Source organism: Odocoileus virginianus, chromosome 2, assembly GCF_023699985.2.
Source record: "Odocoileus virginianus isolate 20LAN1187 ecotype Illinois chromosome 2, Ovbor_1.2, whole genome shotgun sequence".
Classification (NCBI taxonomy): domain Eukaryota; kingdom Metazoa; phylum Chordata; class Mammalia; order Artiodactyla; family Cervidae; genus Odocoileus; species Odocoileus virginianus.
The window spans coordinates 25,437,933-25,454,276 of NC_069675.1; the positions used below are offsets into that span (position 1 = coordinate 25,437,933).

At 34.1% G+C, this 16,344-nt stretch overlaps 1 protein-coding gene across 5 annotated transcripts in view; it reads left to right on the forward strand.

Moving 5' to 3' along the window:
* PPM1B (protein phosphatase, Mg2+/Mn2+ dependent 1B) overlaps positions 1-16,334 on the forward strand; it is a 96,112-nt gene extending 79,778 nt beyond the window's left edge. For 2 of the 5 annotated variants that reach the window (XM_070477615.1, XM_070477593.1), the window contains one exon: positions 210-1,270. In XM_070477615.1, the coding sequence (XP_070333716.1) occupies positions 210-512 (303 nt within the window). In that variant the 3' untranslated portion in view covers positions 513-1,270. Of the gene's footprint in view, positions 1-209; positions 1,271-2,116; positions 3,868-11,721; positions 11,767-12,452 lie in introns of those variants that run through there. The other 3 variants (XM_070477602.1, XM_070477597.1, XM_070477613.1) reach the window with 3 other exon arrangements.
* Positions 16,335-16,344: the final 10 nt, after the last annotated feature.

Sequence of the window (16,344 nt, forward strand, 5' to 3'; positions counted from 1 at the left end):
CTCATTTGCTAAAAATAATTTGAAGTATTTTGATTGGAAATTTTTGTTAATTGACACAGTAACACTTGATTTTTATTTAATGAAATGTTCTCATGCTTAGACTATATTACTCTTGGTAGAGAAATGAGTGTTTTGCTTTGATATGTTATGAAATACATGCGATATCCTAGTTTGTCTACTGACACTGGGGTCTTGAATCTTAAAAAAAGGCCTCCGATGAAGCAGAGGAAAGTGGATCACAGGGGAAATTGGTGGAAGCTCTCAGGCAAATGAGAATTAATCATAGGGGAAACTACCGACAACTTCTGGAGGAGATGCTGACTAGTTACAGGCTAGCTAAAGTAGAGGGCGAAGAAAATCCTGCTGAACAAGCTGCTACAGCTACTTCTTCGAACACTGATGCTGGAAACACAGTGATGCAGGAAAGCCATACTGAATCAAAAAGTGATCTTGCTGAATTAGACAGCCGTACTGAAGATGCAGGGACAAAGATGAGTGGTGAAAAGCTATGACTTTACTTTGTGGTAATATTTTTGTGATCTTTGATTTGATGGTTTTTTTCTTAGGAAGTATAATGTATGCATTTATATAACCATTTTGTTATTTGAAATCTTGGTAAACTAGTTTTATTATATTCATATATTATAGCCTTGTTTTTTAAGAAGGCCTTTGCATACATCTTTATCAGATAGTTTAAAATTGGCTATATTCTAGTACTTTGAATTTAATAAAATTACATGTCATTTCATATTGTATGCCAGAAATGAGGCTACCAGTTATTAAAGTCAGTAGTTAAATTCATACTAGGAAAGGATTAGAAATTACTGATTAGCAAGATTACTTTATATTGTGGAAAAAATTGTTAATGTAGAATTATACTGCTTCACATATTAGTACATTCATAGTTAGCTTTGTAATGAGTTTGTGTTTTCTTTAGTAATTTTAGTTCCTCAAAGAATGGCAGATGCTGTCCTGTAATTTCTTTTTTCAAGGATGATAATTTGTGTGTTCTTGGAATTGTTTATATTTTGCCTCTCTGTAGTTTTATTTTTTAGTAGTTCTGAGATTCCGGATGTGTGGTTATTTTTCCTTTTTCTGTATCCTTTTTTTGAAACATCATTTTTGAAATATCTATGTATTATTCATCCAGCTTTGGTTTGTATATTCTGTATAGCCTAACTACATACATCCAAATGTATGTCAACCAAGTGTTTAGAATGAAATTATAAGTGTTTAAGTCCAAATAAAGCATGTGATGTGGAATAACCTATGCATGTTGTACTTATTTTTAATTAAAAAAACAACAACCAGGTTTGGTATATTGGAAAAATAATTTGAATTTCATTTGTATCTATATAAAACTTAGAAAACTTTTGGTTTGGTGCGTTTTTCATTAATTAAAAAATTTTTGAGAAGTCTTGGTTACTCAAAGTAAATCTATTCTGTTTCTTAACCCCCTTTTGTGACACAAAATATTAATCTTTGGACAGTATGAACACATGTAAACATGTCAGAAGGTTGTCATGATGAGCTTTTTAAAGATTGCAAGACTTTTGAGTTTTGCTAGAAGTATTTGTCAGAGATTAGTAATGCAAGAAGTATAAGATATTTTAAATAGTGGTGGCAGATATGAGTTTGACTGAGTTTGGCTTCGTCAAAATGAGTTTTTAAAATACAAACAACTAAGTCACATTAGGGTATTTTTTAAAACAATTGTGTATGTAGAACATTTTAACTTTGCTTTTTCATGTTTTATATTTAACATATGTCTAAAGTTGCTTAAGGTCATAAGTTGAAGCTTTGGAATCTTTGGATATAGCTGATGTTTTGATCTATTTTTCCAATGCCAGAATATTTTTAAGTGGTTTGAGAAAGAGGAAGTCATTTGGTGGAAAGGGGAGGAAAAAGCCCAACCAATTATCTATCTGTATTAGATAGATCCATGTGTGTATACACGCAGTATACAATACACACAACTCTCTCTGTAAAAGTACCTTTTCAGACAAAGAAAGGAAGGTAACTTGTTCATCTGATTTTGTTTTCTTTTGAAATTCAGTCCAGCCTGGAAGTGGTGTAGGTAAATAGTAATAATATTCTTCCTTTTCTCTTCCTGTAGGGTGCTGGAGATCTAGAAGACCCATGGTAGCCTTATATACCTTCTAAAATGCTTTTGATTCTGAAAATTGGGGGAAAAAACTTTTAATCACAATTTTCTTCAATACAAGGGAAAAATATTCTTGTGGATTCCCAGCGTTTTGTGATATGAGCAGAAAATCATTAGCATTTCCCATCATTTGTTCATATTTGTGTTTTCTGGTAATTGCCACTTGTAGCATTGCCTGTACTACAGTATTTTTGCCAGCCTCAGACATACTGGTTACATCTGTATTGAACTTTTGACCCTAGAAACCAATGGAGTTATTTCACCACAAATAACGAATATGCCTGAGGTGCATGGGAATATAGTTAGCTGTACTCTGAAGATACATTATTTTTTTTTTAAACTAAGGCACACAACATATAAGCATGTAAGAGTAAAGAACTGTATGAGATGTTCCTTTTTTCAGTTCACCAAGTTGGAAGCCTTTTGCAGCTCTGTGGCTTAAAATTTCATTTGAGCAATTTACTATAGGATTTATATTTATTATTGTTATTTAATTTTTTTCCCAATTTTACCTGTATTACCAAACTGGGTTCTCCAATAATGTCCAAATTGTAATGTTGCCTGCTTCAACATAAAGTGTATTTGGCAATAATATTATAAACCCTTACAAATTTTATGCATGTGTCTACTACATCCTTCAGTTCTCACTAGAAAAAAAAAATCTCTTGAAACCAAATGGATTAATTTATGGCTATTTATAATTTGCTTTGACATCTCACTGCTGCAAATTTTTTTTAAATGATGAAATTTGCCTTTATAATGTAAATTGTGATTTTTGTTTTACATGTGGGTTTCTATAGTTTTAATTTTTCAGCTTTTAAGATACAACAGGTTTTGTGTAATTTGGTATAATTTTTAATTGTTTACGTTATTTTAAAAGCTCAGAATATCACATTGAAATGACTATAAATACATTTAAAATTATCTATTTTAGATCTAAGGAAAAATTACAGAGATATTTTCATGGGTTCAGTAACCTTTCATTTTATAACATTGGGCACGGTACGGAGTGGCTGTCACATAAGGTACTTGAAGTTTATTAGTTTAATTCTATTTTTACAATAACCTTGAATTCTTGAATTCTTTTGAGTTTTGCATGTATCCAGTTAATGCTGAACATGAAGAGTGAAATATTTATCTAAAAGGAGTGTGGGGGTAGGAGAAGCAATGAATGTATCCATTTGTACATGGTGTACATGTTGTGGATGCTTTGTAAACATTTTCCTATCTGTTCAAATTGTGTTTCAGCAGGATGTAATTGCCCTTGTGTGTAGTTGAAATGAGTCATCATCTGGTCCTGTGTGAAATGGAATTCATGGTATTTTCTGTAACATTTTCCTGAAGCTGTTTCTGGAGAGTCACACATTTAAGTACAGCTTTCTTGATCATTTCGATTTATTGTGCACCTGATTTTTTGGTCTAAAAGGAATTATTGCCACAACATATTTTATTTATTCTTTAGGTTTTAGCCTTGTAAGTTAAAGTGCTTTACATGATGATGTTAAAAGCTATTTGTCCCTTGACTGGGTTTGGGGGGGTTGTTAAAAGATAGGGAATGAAGAATGCAAAATGGTTGTTGTTCAAACTGTCCACTCTGATCCAACCCTGTACTGATAGTACCTTTCCAGTATGATATTGTGATGTTTCATACAATGCAGTGAACATAACCAACTTGTTACCTAAATAAAGACTTGATAAAAACAGTGTGACAAATTACTATTTTGTATGCTATTTAAAAATAAAAGTTCAGCTTTGAATGTTATCGTAAACATCTGATATAGTTAGAATATTTGTTATAAAAAATTTCATACAAAACCATGTAGAGGAGTTACAATTAAATCCAAGGAGGTATTAACCAAACTCTGTAGGACAATACTAATTAACCCCTTATGCACTTCAAAAGCATTTTTATACTGTTTTAAGAAAATCTTTTTCAGGGGACTTTGTGGCCATGGAAATAAAAATTTTGTTTAAGTTAGCAAAAGAAACACCCATACTCAGTATTTACTAATCTAATTTCCCTGGTCTAGCTGTTCTCAGGTGTTCTTGTTATCAGTACCCATTTATGTATCTAAAAATTCAAGATCCCAAAGGACCTTTGCTTTTGTGGTTTTTGTGTATTGTATAGAAGTTAAAACCAAGAAATTTTGCATACCATTTTAATTCATTAAAGATAAAACCATTACCTGTTAACATAAATAGCGTGTTCTATTAAAATAATTAATTTTCAAATCTAAACAATTTAGTGTGAAAAAATAGCACTAGCTTTCATTTTTGTAAATCCTTGAATATTGACTGGATTCTCTTATTTACTTTTGCATTCAATGCAATGTGGCACTGTGTTCGCAGTATATAATGAACTCTGACCTCACACAAATAAGTATTGGAAAAGAGTATTAATATTTTTGGATAATTATGGATATTCCTCTTTGATACATTATTAAAACATCAGAGCAGGTAGCTTCTTAAAGATTTGTTGTGATATGAAATCTGAAACTTTATTGTCAGCTTTGTTCTCTGTTACATTAAAATCCATTTGATCTGTCTTGCATTATAAATAGTGGATCTTTGACATTTGCATGATTTTATAACATGCCTTGGTCATTTGGAAAATACTGGTCCATTAAGTTAATGCAGTTCTTTCTAGAATATTAACATCTGATTATGGTGTGTTTATAGTTTTTTATAATATAACTGATCTCATCAGAAAAATCTTTTTAAGTATTAGAAAGCTGTCAAGCTCATGATGATGGATACAGATTTTTCAAAATTCTTATTTTCCTTTGAAAGGTGAAATGTTACCATGGGCAACAAATATTATCAGTTGTTTTCTGTATATAACAGGCTTGCTTCATTTCAGAGAAAATGCTGAATTACTGCTGTCTGTCAACAGTCATTCTTGCAAGTAAAAATGTAATGTGTTCACGTAAAGTGGCCGCTAGTTCAGCACACATGCCTCACGCTTCAGCATGCTGTAGAGCCGGCACTTCTCATTTCGGCATAATAGGGTCTTAAAAAGACATATACTTGAGGGTAGAGGCGTAATGAAATTTTTACAGCTTAAGGACTTTGTTAACTGAAATTTGTCCCCCCCACCCCCCACCTTTTTTTTTCTTCTCTGAGTACAAGGAAAATAGTGACTCGCTTGATGCTAGTGTCATGATTCATGCTCAGGTGCCTGCAGCTTTGCCCACCATTTCTCTTGCCCAGTCAGTGCAAATTTTGATTCTTTGAGAAAGAATCAATACTAGTATTATTAAGAAAATAGTTTGGATTTCTTGAACTTCCTTGAAAGATTCTCTGGGACCCCCAGACTTTCAGATTTGCTGCCCTCATCCTGTTGGACAACTTGACAGTGTGTTCATTTATTCCCAACATTACAGTGTAATAGTAGATGAATCCAAAGACATACAGATTTGATACGAAATTTACTTGGGGGAAAAGATGATGTTTATGTAGTTACCATTACACTGATCCTTAGCAAGAGAAACAAAGTGGAATCTTTATATTGTGGCATTTTTTTCTCCCATAAGTTTCCTGTAATGGGTTTCAACTTGGAAAACTCATGATGTTTGAATGGCATAGATTTGGATCATTGTAATCTTTTAGGATGACTTCTGTTACAGGTTTGTGTTACTTTTGAGAAAGTCTCAGTTCTGTATTGAATTTTTAAAGTCATATTTTGAAAAAATTATTTACCATGACTGAGATATCATTTCAGGTTGGCCCAATAAAGACAGGACTTTCCTTGTTTAATATTGATTATGTGGATTGTGGTTTTATGCTGAATTTTTGTTAGATTTTTCAATTTTCTCAACATTCAGCAAGGTTGGGGAGAGTTACCATGGAGACTGTTTTTTTAAAAGCACGCTTGGGAATTTCCCTTGTGGTCCAGTAGTTAGGACTGTGTGCACAGGTTTGATCCCCAATCAGGGAACTAAGATCCTGTGAGCTGCACCCGCCCCCCACTCCCCCCCAAAAAAACCGTGTTGATTTCTGTTATACTTTTCATGTCCAATTATGAGGCATGGTACTCATATTTACTTAAGATTCTTAATACTTAAGGTACTTTAAATGTGTTTGGGTAGCCAAAAGTGACTGCAACTCTGATTTGTCCCTGAGTCAGGTTTATTTTCAGATGTGTAGGTCTCAGTCAGGTGTTACTTTTCATAGTGCTATCAGGCAATTTATGTTGCTTGAATTAAACTGAATTTTAATTGAGATTAACCTGAAAACATCCATTGAATTTCTTTTGCTAGCCAAATATTATCCTTGTCTTGAGTTTAGATTCATTTTAAAATGACATCTATGACATCTCATATTCACATTTCCTCTTCCAAATTGCCTTTATTTGTGCCTTGGAATTAAACTGGTTTGATAAGACAAAGCATTTGATAAAAGATTTTAGAACACAGTCTGTTTTGGGTAGCTAAATAGTATTACTGAAAAATGGCATACTGTGATTTTTACATATTAATACACAATGTGCATAAAATCTGTTAAGATCATCAGATGCTAATACAGTAATCATTGAGACCAAAATTTTTAAGTTATTTCAAAGCAATACTGAGAGTTACTTGGTTTTGCAGATCAATTCTTACGTGCACATTCTAGCAATTTGCATTGTCTTTTTTTTTTTTTTTTTTTTTTGGCTTGCTGGCTCTTAGTTCCCTGACCAAGGATTGAATCTGGGCTCAAAGTAGTGAAAGTGCCAAGTCCTAACCACTGGACTGCCTAGGAATTCCCATGCATTGTCATTTTTTTGCTCAGTTGCTGTATGAGTTTTTTTTTTTTTTTTCTTTTCTTTTTTCTCTTCAACATTGGGCATTATTCTGTAAGCCTTAATGAAAATGCTAAGCAAGTGTTTATTTTTGCCCATTGTTCTGGTGAATCCTGTACTGTATGCTATATTGTGATCAGAAGTAAAACAGTGTAGCTACTAATATAAAAGTTGCTTTTCAGACAACATACCACTGATTCCCCTTCTGCTAGCGTTCCTGGCAGTGGTATCTTCTCTCCCTTATTTCCTGTTTGTTTTATTCTACCTGGCAAATGTTTCTATTAACTAGTATAATACATTGTTTTCCACTCATAACTGGTAGCTCTTCTAATTCAGGAGGGAGAGGGTGCATGATTTTGGTATTAACGGATTAGTAATTATTTCTTTTACCCCTTAGTATCCACAACCCTAGTGAAGCACATAAGAACCATAACATATTAAATATAAGTAGAAGAATCAAAGATAGGGGTTTTCTCCCCCTTGACTAAAATCCCTGCATGATAATGTTGACAATATTCATCTTTCTATTGATTAAATCTGTACAGCACAGGTATTCTTTTACCGTATAATATCCACCTGCATTTAAAATACTTGCATATGTATTTGAGGTGAAGAACACCGGTACAATCCAAGAATTACTGTAATGTATGGATCTGACTGCTGCTTTCCCTTTCCTGAGTCGTTTATGCTTATTTTCAGTTGTGCGCTCATTATGAAGAGATGGTTTTGCTTCATTTCTAAATCTTAAAGACATGAAGTACACTTTATTTTGACAAAATTCTGCAGTAACATCATTTAAAAGACCATGTCGTGTATGTTCATGATGTTTTGCCTGTGAATAAGCATCTTATAAGTAAATTGGTATAGAACTTATTTAAAAGATTTGTATTTAATATTTACTATTAAGATTAGTCTTGGATAAGACTGGTTAGCTATTATAGCACTTGGATGCTATTGAAGTATACTCCTAAATTGAACATTAGTGGATTTAATTGTTATAGTTTCTTTGGAAACTACAAAGCTTTTCATGAAGAGTTGATGTTTTAAAATATGTGTAGTCAAAAAACAAGAGACTTAAGAATTTTCATATATGGTTTACACTGTCTCTAAAATGTTATAATTACCAAAGGAAGTCCTAGGGTTCCAATTCTCAACCTCCAGAGCAGTTCTGCTTTTTTCTGTTGTTGAGATTCCATCTTAAGATTTCATTTGAATAAAAGCTCTTTGAAAAATTGGAAAATCACTAGGCTCAGAGAATGTATTTGTGGACTTAGGCAGAGGAAACTAGTAATGTTTGTTTTGCAAGAAAGGAAACTCAAGTGTTTGGCTGAGCTGTGAACAGTATTTACAGGTTTTGGTTCAGTTATCTACCTGAGTATTATCATTGTTATATTTAGAAGAGGGGATAGGGGATGATGTTGAACACCCTGTCATCTATCACCTACCTACCGTAAGAGGTCAGTCACCTCATTAACTCTTGCCCCACACTGACTACCCACCATGTTTGGTTAGTTTGGATTTTGCAGGGTGGATTATGGGGGAGGAAAAGGTGTTATTCCCAACATCAGGTTTGAATTTATTCATATTATTACCTCTACATTCCCCACCTCTTCTGTAAAACAAGCTAACAGTTAAGTAAACTGGTTTATTTTTGCTGAGAGAGATTTAGATTATTTACAACTTTTTACTACTTGCAGAAAACTAGTGCAATAGGCATCCTAGTGTCTGTCCCTTAAGCATGTGTACTAGTGTTTCTCTAGTATTTGCCTAGAAATAGAATTACTGGGATATAGAGTATGCTTATCTTCAAGTTAATATTGTAGATGCATTATACTCAAGGTGTGCTAAATTCCACTTCCACTAGAAATCTATGAAAATTCCTGTTCCTCTGTCCCTCCCCATCCTCAGCAACACAGTAAAATTGTCAGTCTCTAAATTTGCCAGTCATTTGAACATGAAATGATAATCTAATTTGCATTTCTGGCTACATGTGAGGCAAATATCTTTGCTGTGTGTGTTGGCTATTTGAGTTTCTTCTTTGAGTTGAATGCCCGTGACTTTACCTACTTTTCTTTGGGATTATCTTTCTCTCATTAATTTGTAGTTTTATTTATTTCTTTTTTATGCAGTGAGGATACTAGTCCTCTGTTGCGCCTTGTAAAGTGTTAGTCTGAGTTGTGTCCGACTCTTTGCAGCCCCACTGACTGTAGCCGACTGGGCTTCTCTGTCCGTGGGGTTTTCCAGACAAGAGTACTGGAGTGGGTTGCCGTTTCCCCCTTCAGGGGAGCTTCTCAACCCAGGGATCAAACCCAGGTCTCCCACATTGCAGACAGGTGGTTTACCATCTGAGCCGCCAAGGAAACCCCAGTGTTTTTGTAAAACCCAGTCTTTTTACTTCATGTGTGGAATTTTTTGTTGTTATTTATCTATTCTTTTCTTTATGGTTTATGTTACTGTCTTAAGTTATTGTTATCTTAAGTTCTGTATTCTGTATTTTCTTTGAGTTTTTAAGTCTTCTTCCCACATCCCAAGTACATATATTTAGGTTTGTGTTTCATGCTGAATTTTTTGTTGTTGTACATAGTATGCAATAAGGAATCCAGTTTTTTTTTTTTTAGCGTAGGTTAATTGTGCCAACACCATGCCAACCCTGTCTAATACCAACTTCCCATGTGTATATGATCCATTTCTAGTTTCTGAGTTTGGTTCTATTGTCTTTTTGTCTAACCCTATGTAAATATGTTAACCTATGACACTTTTAATTACTATAGCCCCATGAATGCTGATACTTAGCAGGTGTGTGTTGTCTTATATAAGCCTAGTTCCTTTTAATAAAAATGGAGTTAATAAATCTACATTCTTAGCTCTTGGTAGCCTGCATCCACTTGGAGGATCTAATACTGAAACATGCTCACCCCACCTATGAAAATGTGTGTGTTCTGTTGCATAGTTACACTTTAAACCATAGCAAGGTATCACATCTATCACCCTGACCCTTGCCTTCCGCTGTAAGGCTGCGCCAGTTAGAGTGCCCTTCCATGTTCTGTTGGAGCTTAAAGCAAAGGAAAAATTAATAACTGTCATTTGCAATTTTTTGATATTTTGTGCATCATGGGTTTTTGCATTCATTTTATTCTTTTAAATGTTGCATTAAAATATATCTCTTGATTACTGAAGTTTTTAGTACCCCTTATATTTTGTCTCCAAGGCAGGTGCCTCACTTGCTTCATCTTAGTCCCAGCTGATAAATATATTAATTCCTGAACCTTTGAACTGACTGTCTCTAGACCGTTTTCCTGATTAAAGACAGACATTACCACAGAGGGATATCTCTCTATTGGTCCCCTTTAGTGTAGATCTTTGTTTGTTTGTTTGTTTTCTGGGTCACTTAAGAGAAATGGAGGAAAGGCTTTGCTTCCCTAAGCAGTGAGCCATCATTTAATACTTTGAAAGCAAGATGCTGAGGGAAACTGCGAGTTCCAAAAAGATGTCATTTATGGAAAAGCTTTACCCTATGAAATGTATTTGAAAATAATATTGTTTACATATTTTAGTATCTATGGGGAAGGGAGAAGTATCTTAAGTCAATGGCACCTTCCAGTTGCCATTGGCTAGGCAGTGTCATGGCATAGTTGCACCAACTTGTCATAGCTGTTCACGTTTTAATTCCACAGTTAGGTTTTAAGTCTTAAAAAACTTCTATTACAATAGATATAATCCTAAGTGTTATTAAAGCATTGTTTTGTGGTTTAATTTGCACCTTTTTTTCCTTAGTCATACGTAAAGGAATGGCATGTAAAATAATGAAAGCTTAAAAGTTGAGGGAGTATGATATATAATTTATAAGCACATAGTATGTATAAAACATGCCTGGGGGAAATGCCCATTAATTTAGCACAGTAAGTGTTTTGGGATGTGTGAGAGTTTTATTTTCTCTTCCCTCAAAATGTTATAGAAAATGTTAACATATGTTAAAGCTAGTATGTAAAGGTGTTTGAATAAAATTTTGAGTTAAAAAGTAAAATACAGAAACTAAATGAATTCAGTTTAGTCCCGGATTGCTTTCCATGAAGCAGGCACCAATTTATAAGCCCGGCAATATACAACAGTGCTCATGTTTTCTGCTTTGCCAGTATTCCAAATTGCCAGTCCTGTCGGTGTAGTAGTTTGTGATTTTCTTTTTTAATTCTCAATTATTTGATTACTAGTGAGACTGAACTTTTCTCTTTTTTTTTTTGTTGTAAATGTATGGCTTTTATCTAAACCTGTTTGCGTATGTTGCTTATTTTCTGTTAACACATTGACAGTTTTCTTACTGATTTGTGAGAGCTTTTTATGTTTTCAGGAGATTAGCGGTTCCTTACTCTGTTACATATGTAACATCATTTTCCTAAGTTCACCAGTTGCCTTTCAGTACTGTTTAAATAGGGATGTCACAGCATGAATGGGAGCAAACTGATCAGTTTAACCTGATACTGAAACATCCTAATTCCTGAAAAGCTACAAGCTCAAAGGCATAGAATTCCACGTCCCCCCTCTTACAGCACACTACCCTGTGTCTGCTTTTTCTTAGACAGTGTTTTTTTATTTCTATGCCAGCTTTATTTTCTGTATATTGTTTTAAGAATACAGTGGGGTTTATTTTTTTTTGTTGTTTTACTTTTAAAAAAAATTTTGAAGTAAAATTTAAATGAAAAGATGTTCAATTTGAGTTTTGAGAAGTCTCTTGATCTTTTTAAGTTTCAATAGTTTAGAACATTATCATTTTCTTCAACAGTTTGAACCTTCAGTTGTATACTTAGACAGTCTTTTCACATTCTGAGTAAGTATTTACATGTATTTTCTTTTACAATTTTGGCCTTTTATAAATTTTGTAATATAAATGAAACTATTTATAGAGTATTACTCCACTCCTAAAATCTAATGTAATATTTTCCATTATTCCCTCACAGTAGCTGATACATAAAGTTTTTGTTTATTTGAAGGTGCCCTTTTACTATATATTCTTGTATATACTTGTATTTTTATGAACATTCTATTTTGTTACTTTGTATTGTATACCAGTATGTCATCTAAGTTGTTATTGTTTTATTTTTTTATCTGATAGGGAGAGTGCTCACTTACTAATCTATTTAAATAAAAAATTGAACATTTATTCTTCCAGATGACCTTTTTAATAATTTGGCCAAGATTTCACTGCCAAGTAAAAATCCTGTAATTTTGAGTTGTTATGTGGTAGAATAATTTGGGGATTTTTAGCAGAGATGAGTTCCATTCCAGAATTAGTGCTGCATCTTTTTACATAGAAATATTTCTTAGTGCCCCAGTAAAATTTTTATCTTTTTCTCCATATGTTCTATACATTTACTAAGTTAATTCTGTATTTTACATTTCTTACTGTATTAAGAATGAACTGTTTTCTTCCAATTCATTTTAATTTGTACCTTCTTAGACAACTGATTTTTAATCATTTACAAAAACCATTTCAATTTCTATCATTTCCACCAGATGGCAGTCTTGAGCATGTCCACTTGTAAACCCGCTGAGAGCTCTGGTGACAAGAAAGGCAGTGGCTGGCAGACCTTACAAGCCCTTAAAAGTACAAGAACAAAAAGGTTTTTTGTAAACCTGAAAGAAAACGAACCCAACATTATGTAATTATAGTATTTCTACTGCTATTAACCTTTAATCTTAGAGCCCATTAATGAAGGCAGAGAACTGTCGCTGTACCCTTCAAAATCATATTTTTCTCTGTCCTTGTGATAAATACCTGTGGCTTCTTGGCAGTACTTTTGCTTTTATTCCAGAGACTTTCATGGTTAAAGGCAGGCTATATTTAATAAATATCATTATTGTTTCCCTCCTCCTAAAAGCACTATTTATATCAGAAGTTACTGGATTTCTAAATGTCTATGTAAGAGCATCTTGTGACTCTTCTATGATGCCCAGAACTCATTTGAAATATGAGGTACAGAGTTAATAGCTAATATAAAGGGAAGTAGGTTTGTAACTGGCTTGTTCTACATGCATACACATCTTAATACCCTAAGTTAGACACTTTTAGCTTAATTTTGGTGACTTCAAAGACCTATGTTTAGGAATATAGAAAGTAGTGAATTTCTTGATCAGACAAAGAATTGGCTCAAGTGCTTTCTCATAGATGCTTTTCCCAATGGCCCAAAGAGAGTACCTTTGGACAGCAGTACATCACCTAGGTAAGCTCCCCTTTTGTACCTTTTATTACAGTTCCATTTGCTAATTTACTTTAATCAGAGTAGTAAGTGACTGAGCAGTAACTATGTACATTCCCTTTCTGAGAGATTTTATTTCTGCTCTGAGAGTGAAAGGTACAAAAAAAGTATAAGTATTATAAGAATGAAAAGAGCAGGTTTGGTACAATGGTATGCCAAGGTTAATTCTTGCTTTTCCAAAGAAAATTGATATAAATATCCTAGGAGGTGATATAGAAAAATTGCTGACAGATGGTAAATAATTTCTTTAGGGAAAATCGTAGAAAAGTTTCCTTTCTCAGTCCCTGATGATTCTAGGATGTAGTTACCTGAAATAGAAAATTTCTTTCATGTATTACATGGATTTATTCATATTTTGTGTGATCTCTGAGACTGAATGTTGAAATGGACTTCGAGGAATCCTATGCAGTAGTTATGCCTGGAGGTTTTGTGTAGTGTAGTGTAAAACATACCTTGAATTTTAGGAGAAAATTGAACTTGGTTAGTTTGTACCACACATTTCCAAATAGTTTTGAGTAACCTAAATTATATAAATAAATCTATAAGTTAAATACACTGAAAGATTGGCTATGTAAAATTATTCTTGACAAGCCATGTTTGTTTATGTAATATTTTTAAAGGCTTTTTCAGGATGGGACACACATGAATCTGGCAGTTAAGAATGTGTAATAGAGTATATACACTATTATAGTGTATTAGTGTATAGACTACACTAGTCAAATGCCTTTCAACATCAGAAGTTTACATGTCAATGCTGATTGCATTAACACTTGGGGAGATTTCACATCAGAGAGCAACACACAATGTTTGTCAGTTTGAGAGAGAAATATTGGCCCATAAAGCAAACTCTGAATGATTTGTAATTTCATATCCTCAAGTTTTAACACAGTAGTCCTAAAGAATTGTCATCTGTGTGTTCTTCAAAGAGTAATTTTATAACGGGACGGATCTTTTAGATATGTTTTTATGAGGTTTCCAAGTTGACTCCACACATACCAGATGGGCCTTTAGAAGCGCTGATCGGGTTCTCCAGAGGCCAGAATCCACTTCCGTTTGAGGGCAGCTCTGCCTGTCCTGGTTGGTGGTTCTCCTTCCTGTCATTTGTTTATGAACCTCTTGGGGCCAAACACTTAAGCACAGCTCTTACAGTGACTGGCAGTATCTTTTCTAATTCTGTTAATTTCACTGATACATTGTGGCTTCAATTGTCTTTAACCATCCAAACCTCAATTCTCCAAAGACTCTAGTTTTCTTAAAGTATACAACCCAGAACAGAACCCAGTATAGGTAGCAGAACTGTGGTCCTTTGTCCTAGTTACTGCTCTTTTGTTCTTCTATTTAACACTCAAATAATGAACTAGCTTTTCTGACATCCACATGAAAATGAGTCTTTTAGGTTATTATTTAGGTTATTATTTTTATTACTGTTAATAGTCTTTCCCCATCTTGCACTTGTGCAGTTGGTGTTTTGTTCAACCTGCTTTGTGGGACCTTCGCTTATTCTAAGTTTTCTTGTGTTGGATTTATTAACCTTTTGAAATGTTTTGGGAATCATCTAAGACATGTATACTATCTTCTTATTTTCAATCACCCGAAAGCTTGAAACATGAACATTCAGTATTGAATGAAACAAGTCTGAGGACAACGACCTAGGAAACTTCTCTTTGATATGATATAAATTGACCAATGTTTTAAGCAGCGTCCATTAGGTAAAAATTTTAGCAATTTACTGATTCATCTATCAGCCTGTTTCTCTCCAGGCTTGTCTGTGAGAGCATCGTGGATCTTAAATTCCTTGCTGAAGTCCTGCATTTCTCAAATGTTAGTCAAGTAACTGCCCTCCAAAGTTCATGAAGTACCTGCTGATAACTTGGTGAACAGTGTTCTCTTGCCAAAAGGCTTAAGAAACATTATCACTGTAAGTAAGGTTTTATTCCAGGGCCTTTCCTGGGATCAGTGTCAAGTTGTTGCCATCTTTTACCTCTTATAAAAATTGGAAAGATAGTCACATTTTCTAATGTAAGGCCAATTACCCCCCCCACACACACACACACACATTTATATAACTACAGTGGGTCACCTAGAAATATTCTTAGATTTCCAGGATCATTTTCTTGTTTTTCATTAGCATAAAATAGGAAATCAGTTCTTATTGGCCTTATCACTTCTGTATAATTCAGTTTATTTGGAGTTTTCACTTTGACCCTATTCCCATAGGCCCATGCACATTTATTTGGTTATTTTTGCTTATGGTGTTTCTTGCATCATTTATGTGTTTTTGAAACTCTGAACTTGCTACACTTTTTCCTGTGTAAACTGGTGGTTCTTGTTTTTTTATTGCTTTTAGTTAACGTCTCCCTTTTTATTCTGTATACATGTGATTTATCAATTTAAAAAGTATTTTAAAAGTAACCTTGATGCATCTAAAAAAAAAAAAAATCAAAATTACAACCTGGCCTCACGCCTGAGGCCAGCTGCAGCATGTGAACTGGACAGAACAGAACAGGGCCACATCCAGAAGATGCTCTTCACATCACAGACACTGGGGCCTTACCTACACAGCTTACCAGCAAGGGGAAGGAAGGTGTTCTTACCAATAAAGTCAGTGTGGTTATAGTGCAACAAATATCTGTCAGGTGACTTGAGAAAAGGAGTCCTTTATAAAGAGCTTTTTAAAAGTTTATCAAAGATGCCACATGGGCCAGTAGTAACCCTGGATCCTTATATTTGCTCTAGGAAATGATGTAACTGCTCTCTTTATATTCTTCCCTACTTGTGTTATATCTTTGTTCCCTTAAAACTTGGGGAAAGGTAGCACTGTCGGAGTGTGGCAGAGGAACTGAGCAGCATATAGGTGATTGCAAAAGACCAGCTTTGGCTTTCCAGCCTTGAGTTCAAGCGCCTCTAGGCTAAACCTTTGGGTGCCCTTCTGTCTCTTGTTTTCTTGTCTTTCTCAATTACCAGGGATTCAAAAATAGCAAGTAAGAAATAACAGGGAAAAAATGCCCCAGGTACAGACAGCCTTCTATATTTCTACAGATACGTGAGTCACGTGTAATGTGTGTATAGATAGTGTGTTTCTTGGCACCCGTTTCTGTACACATGCTATGTACTTCAATAAAAATTTATTTCAAAAACATCTTGGCTGG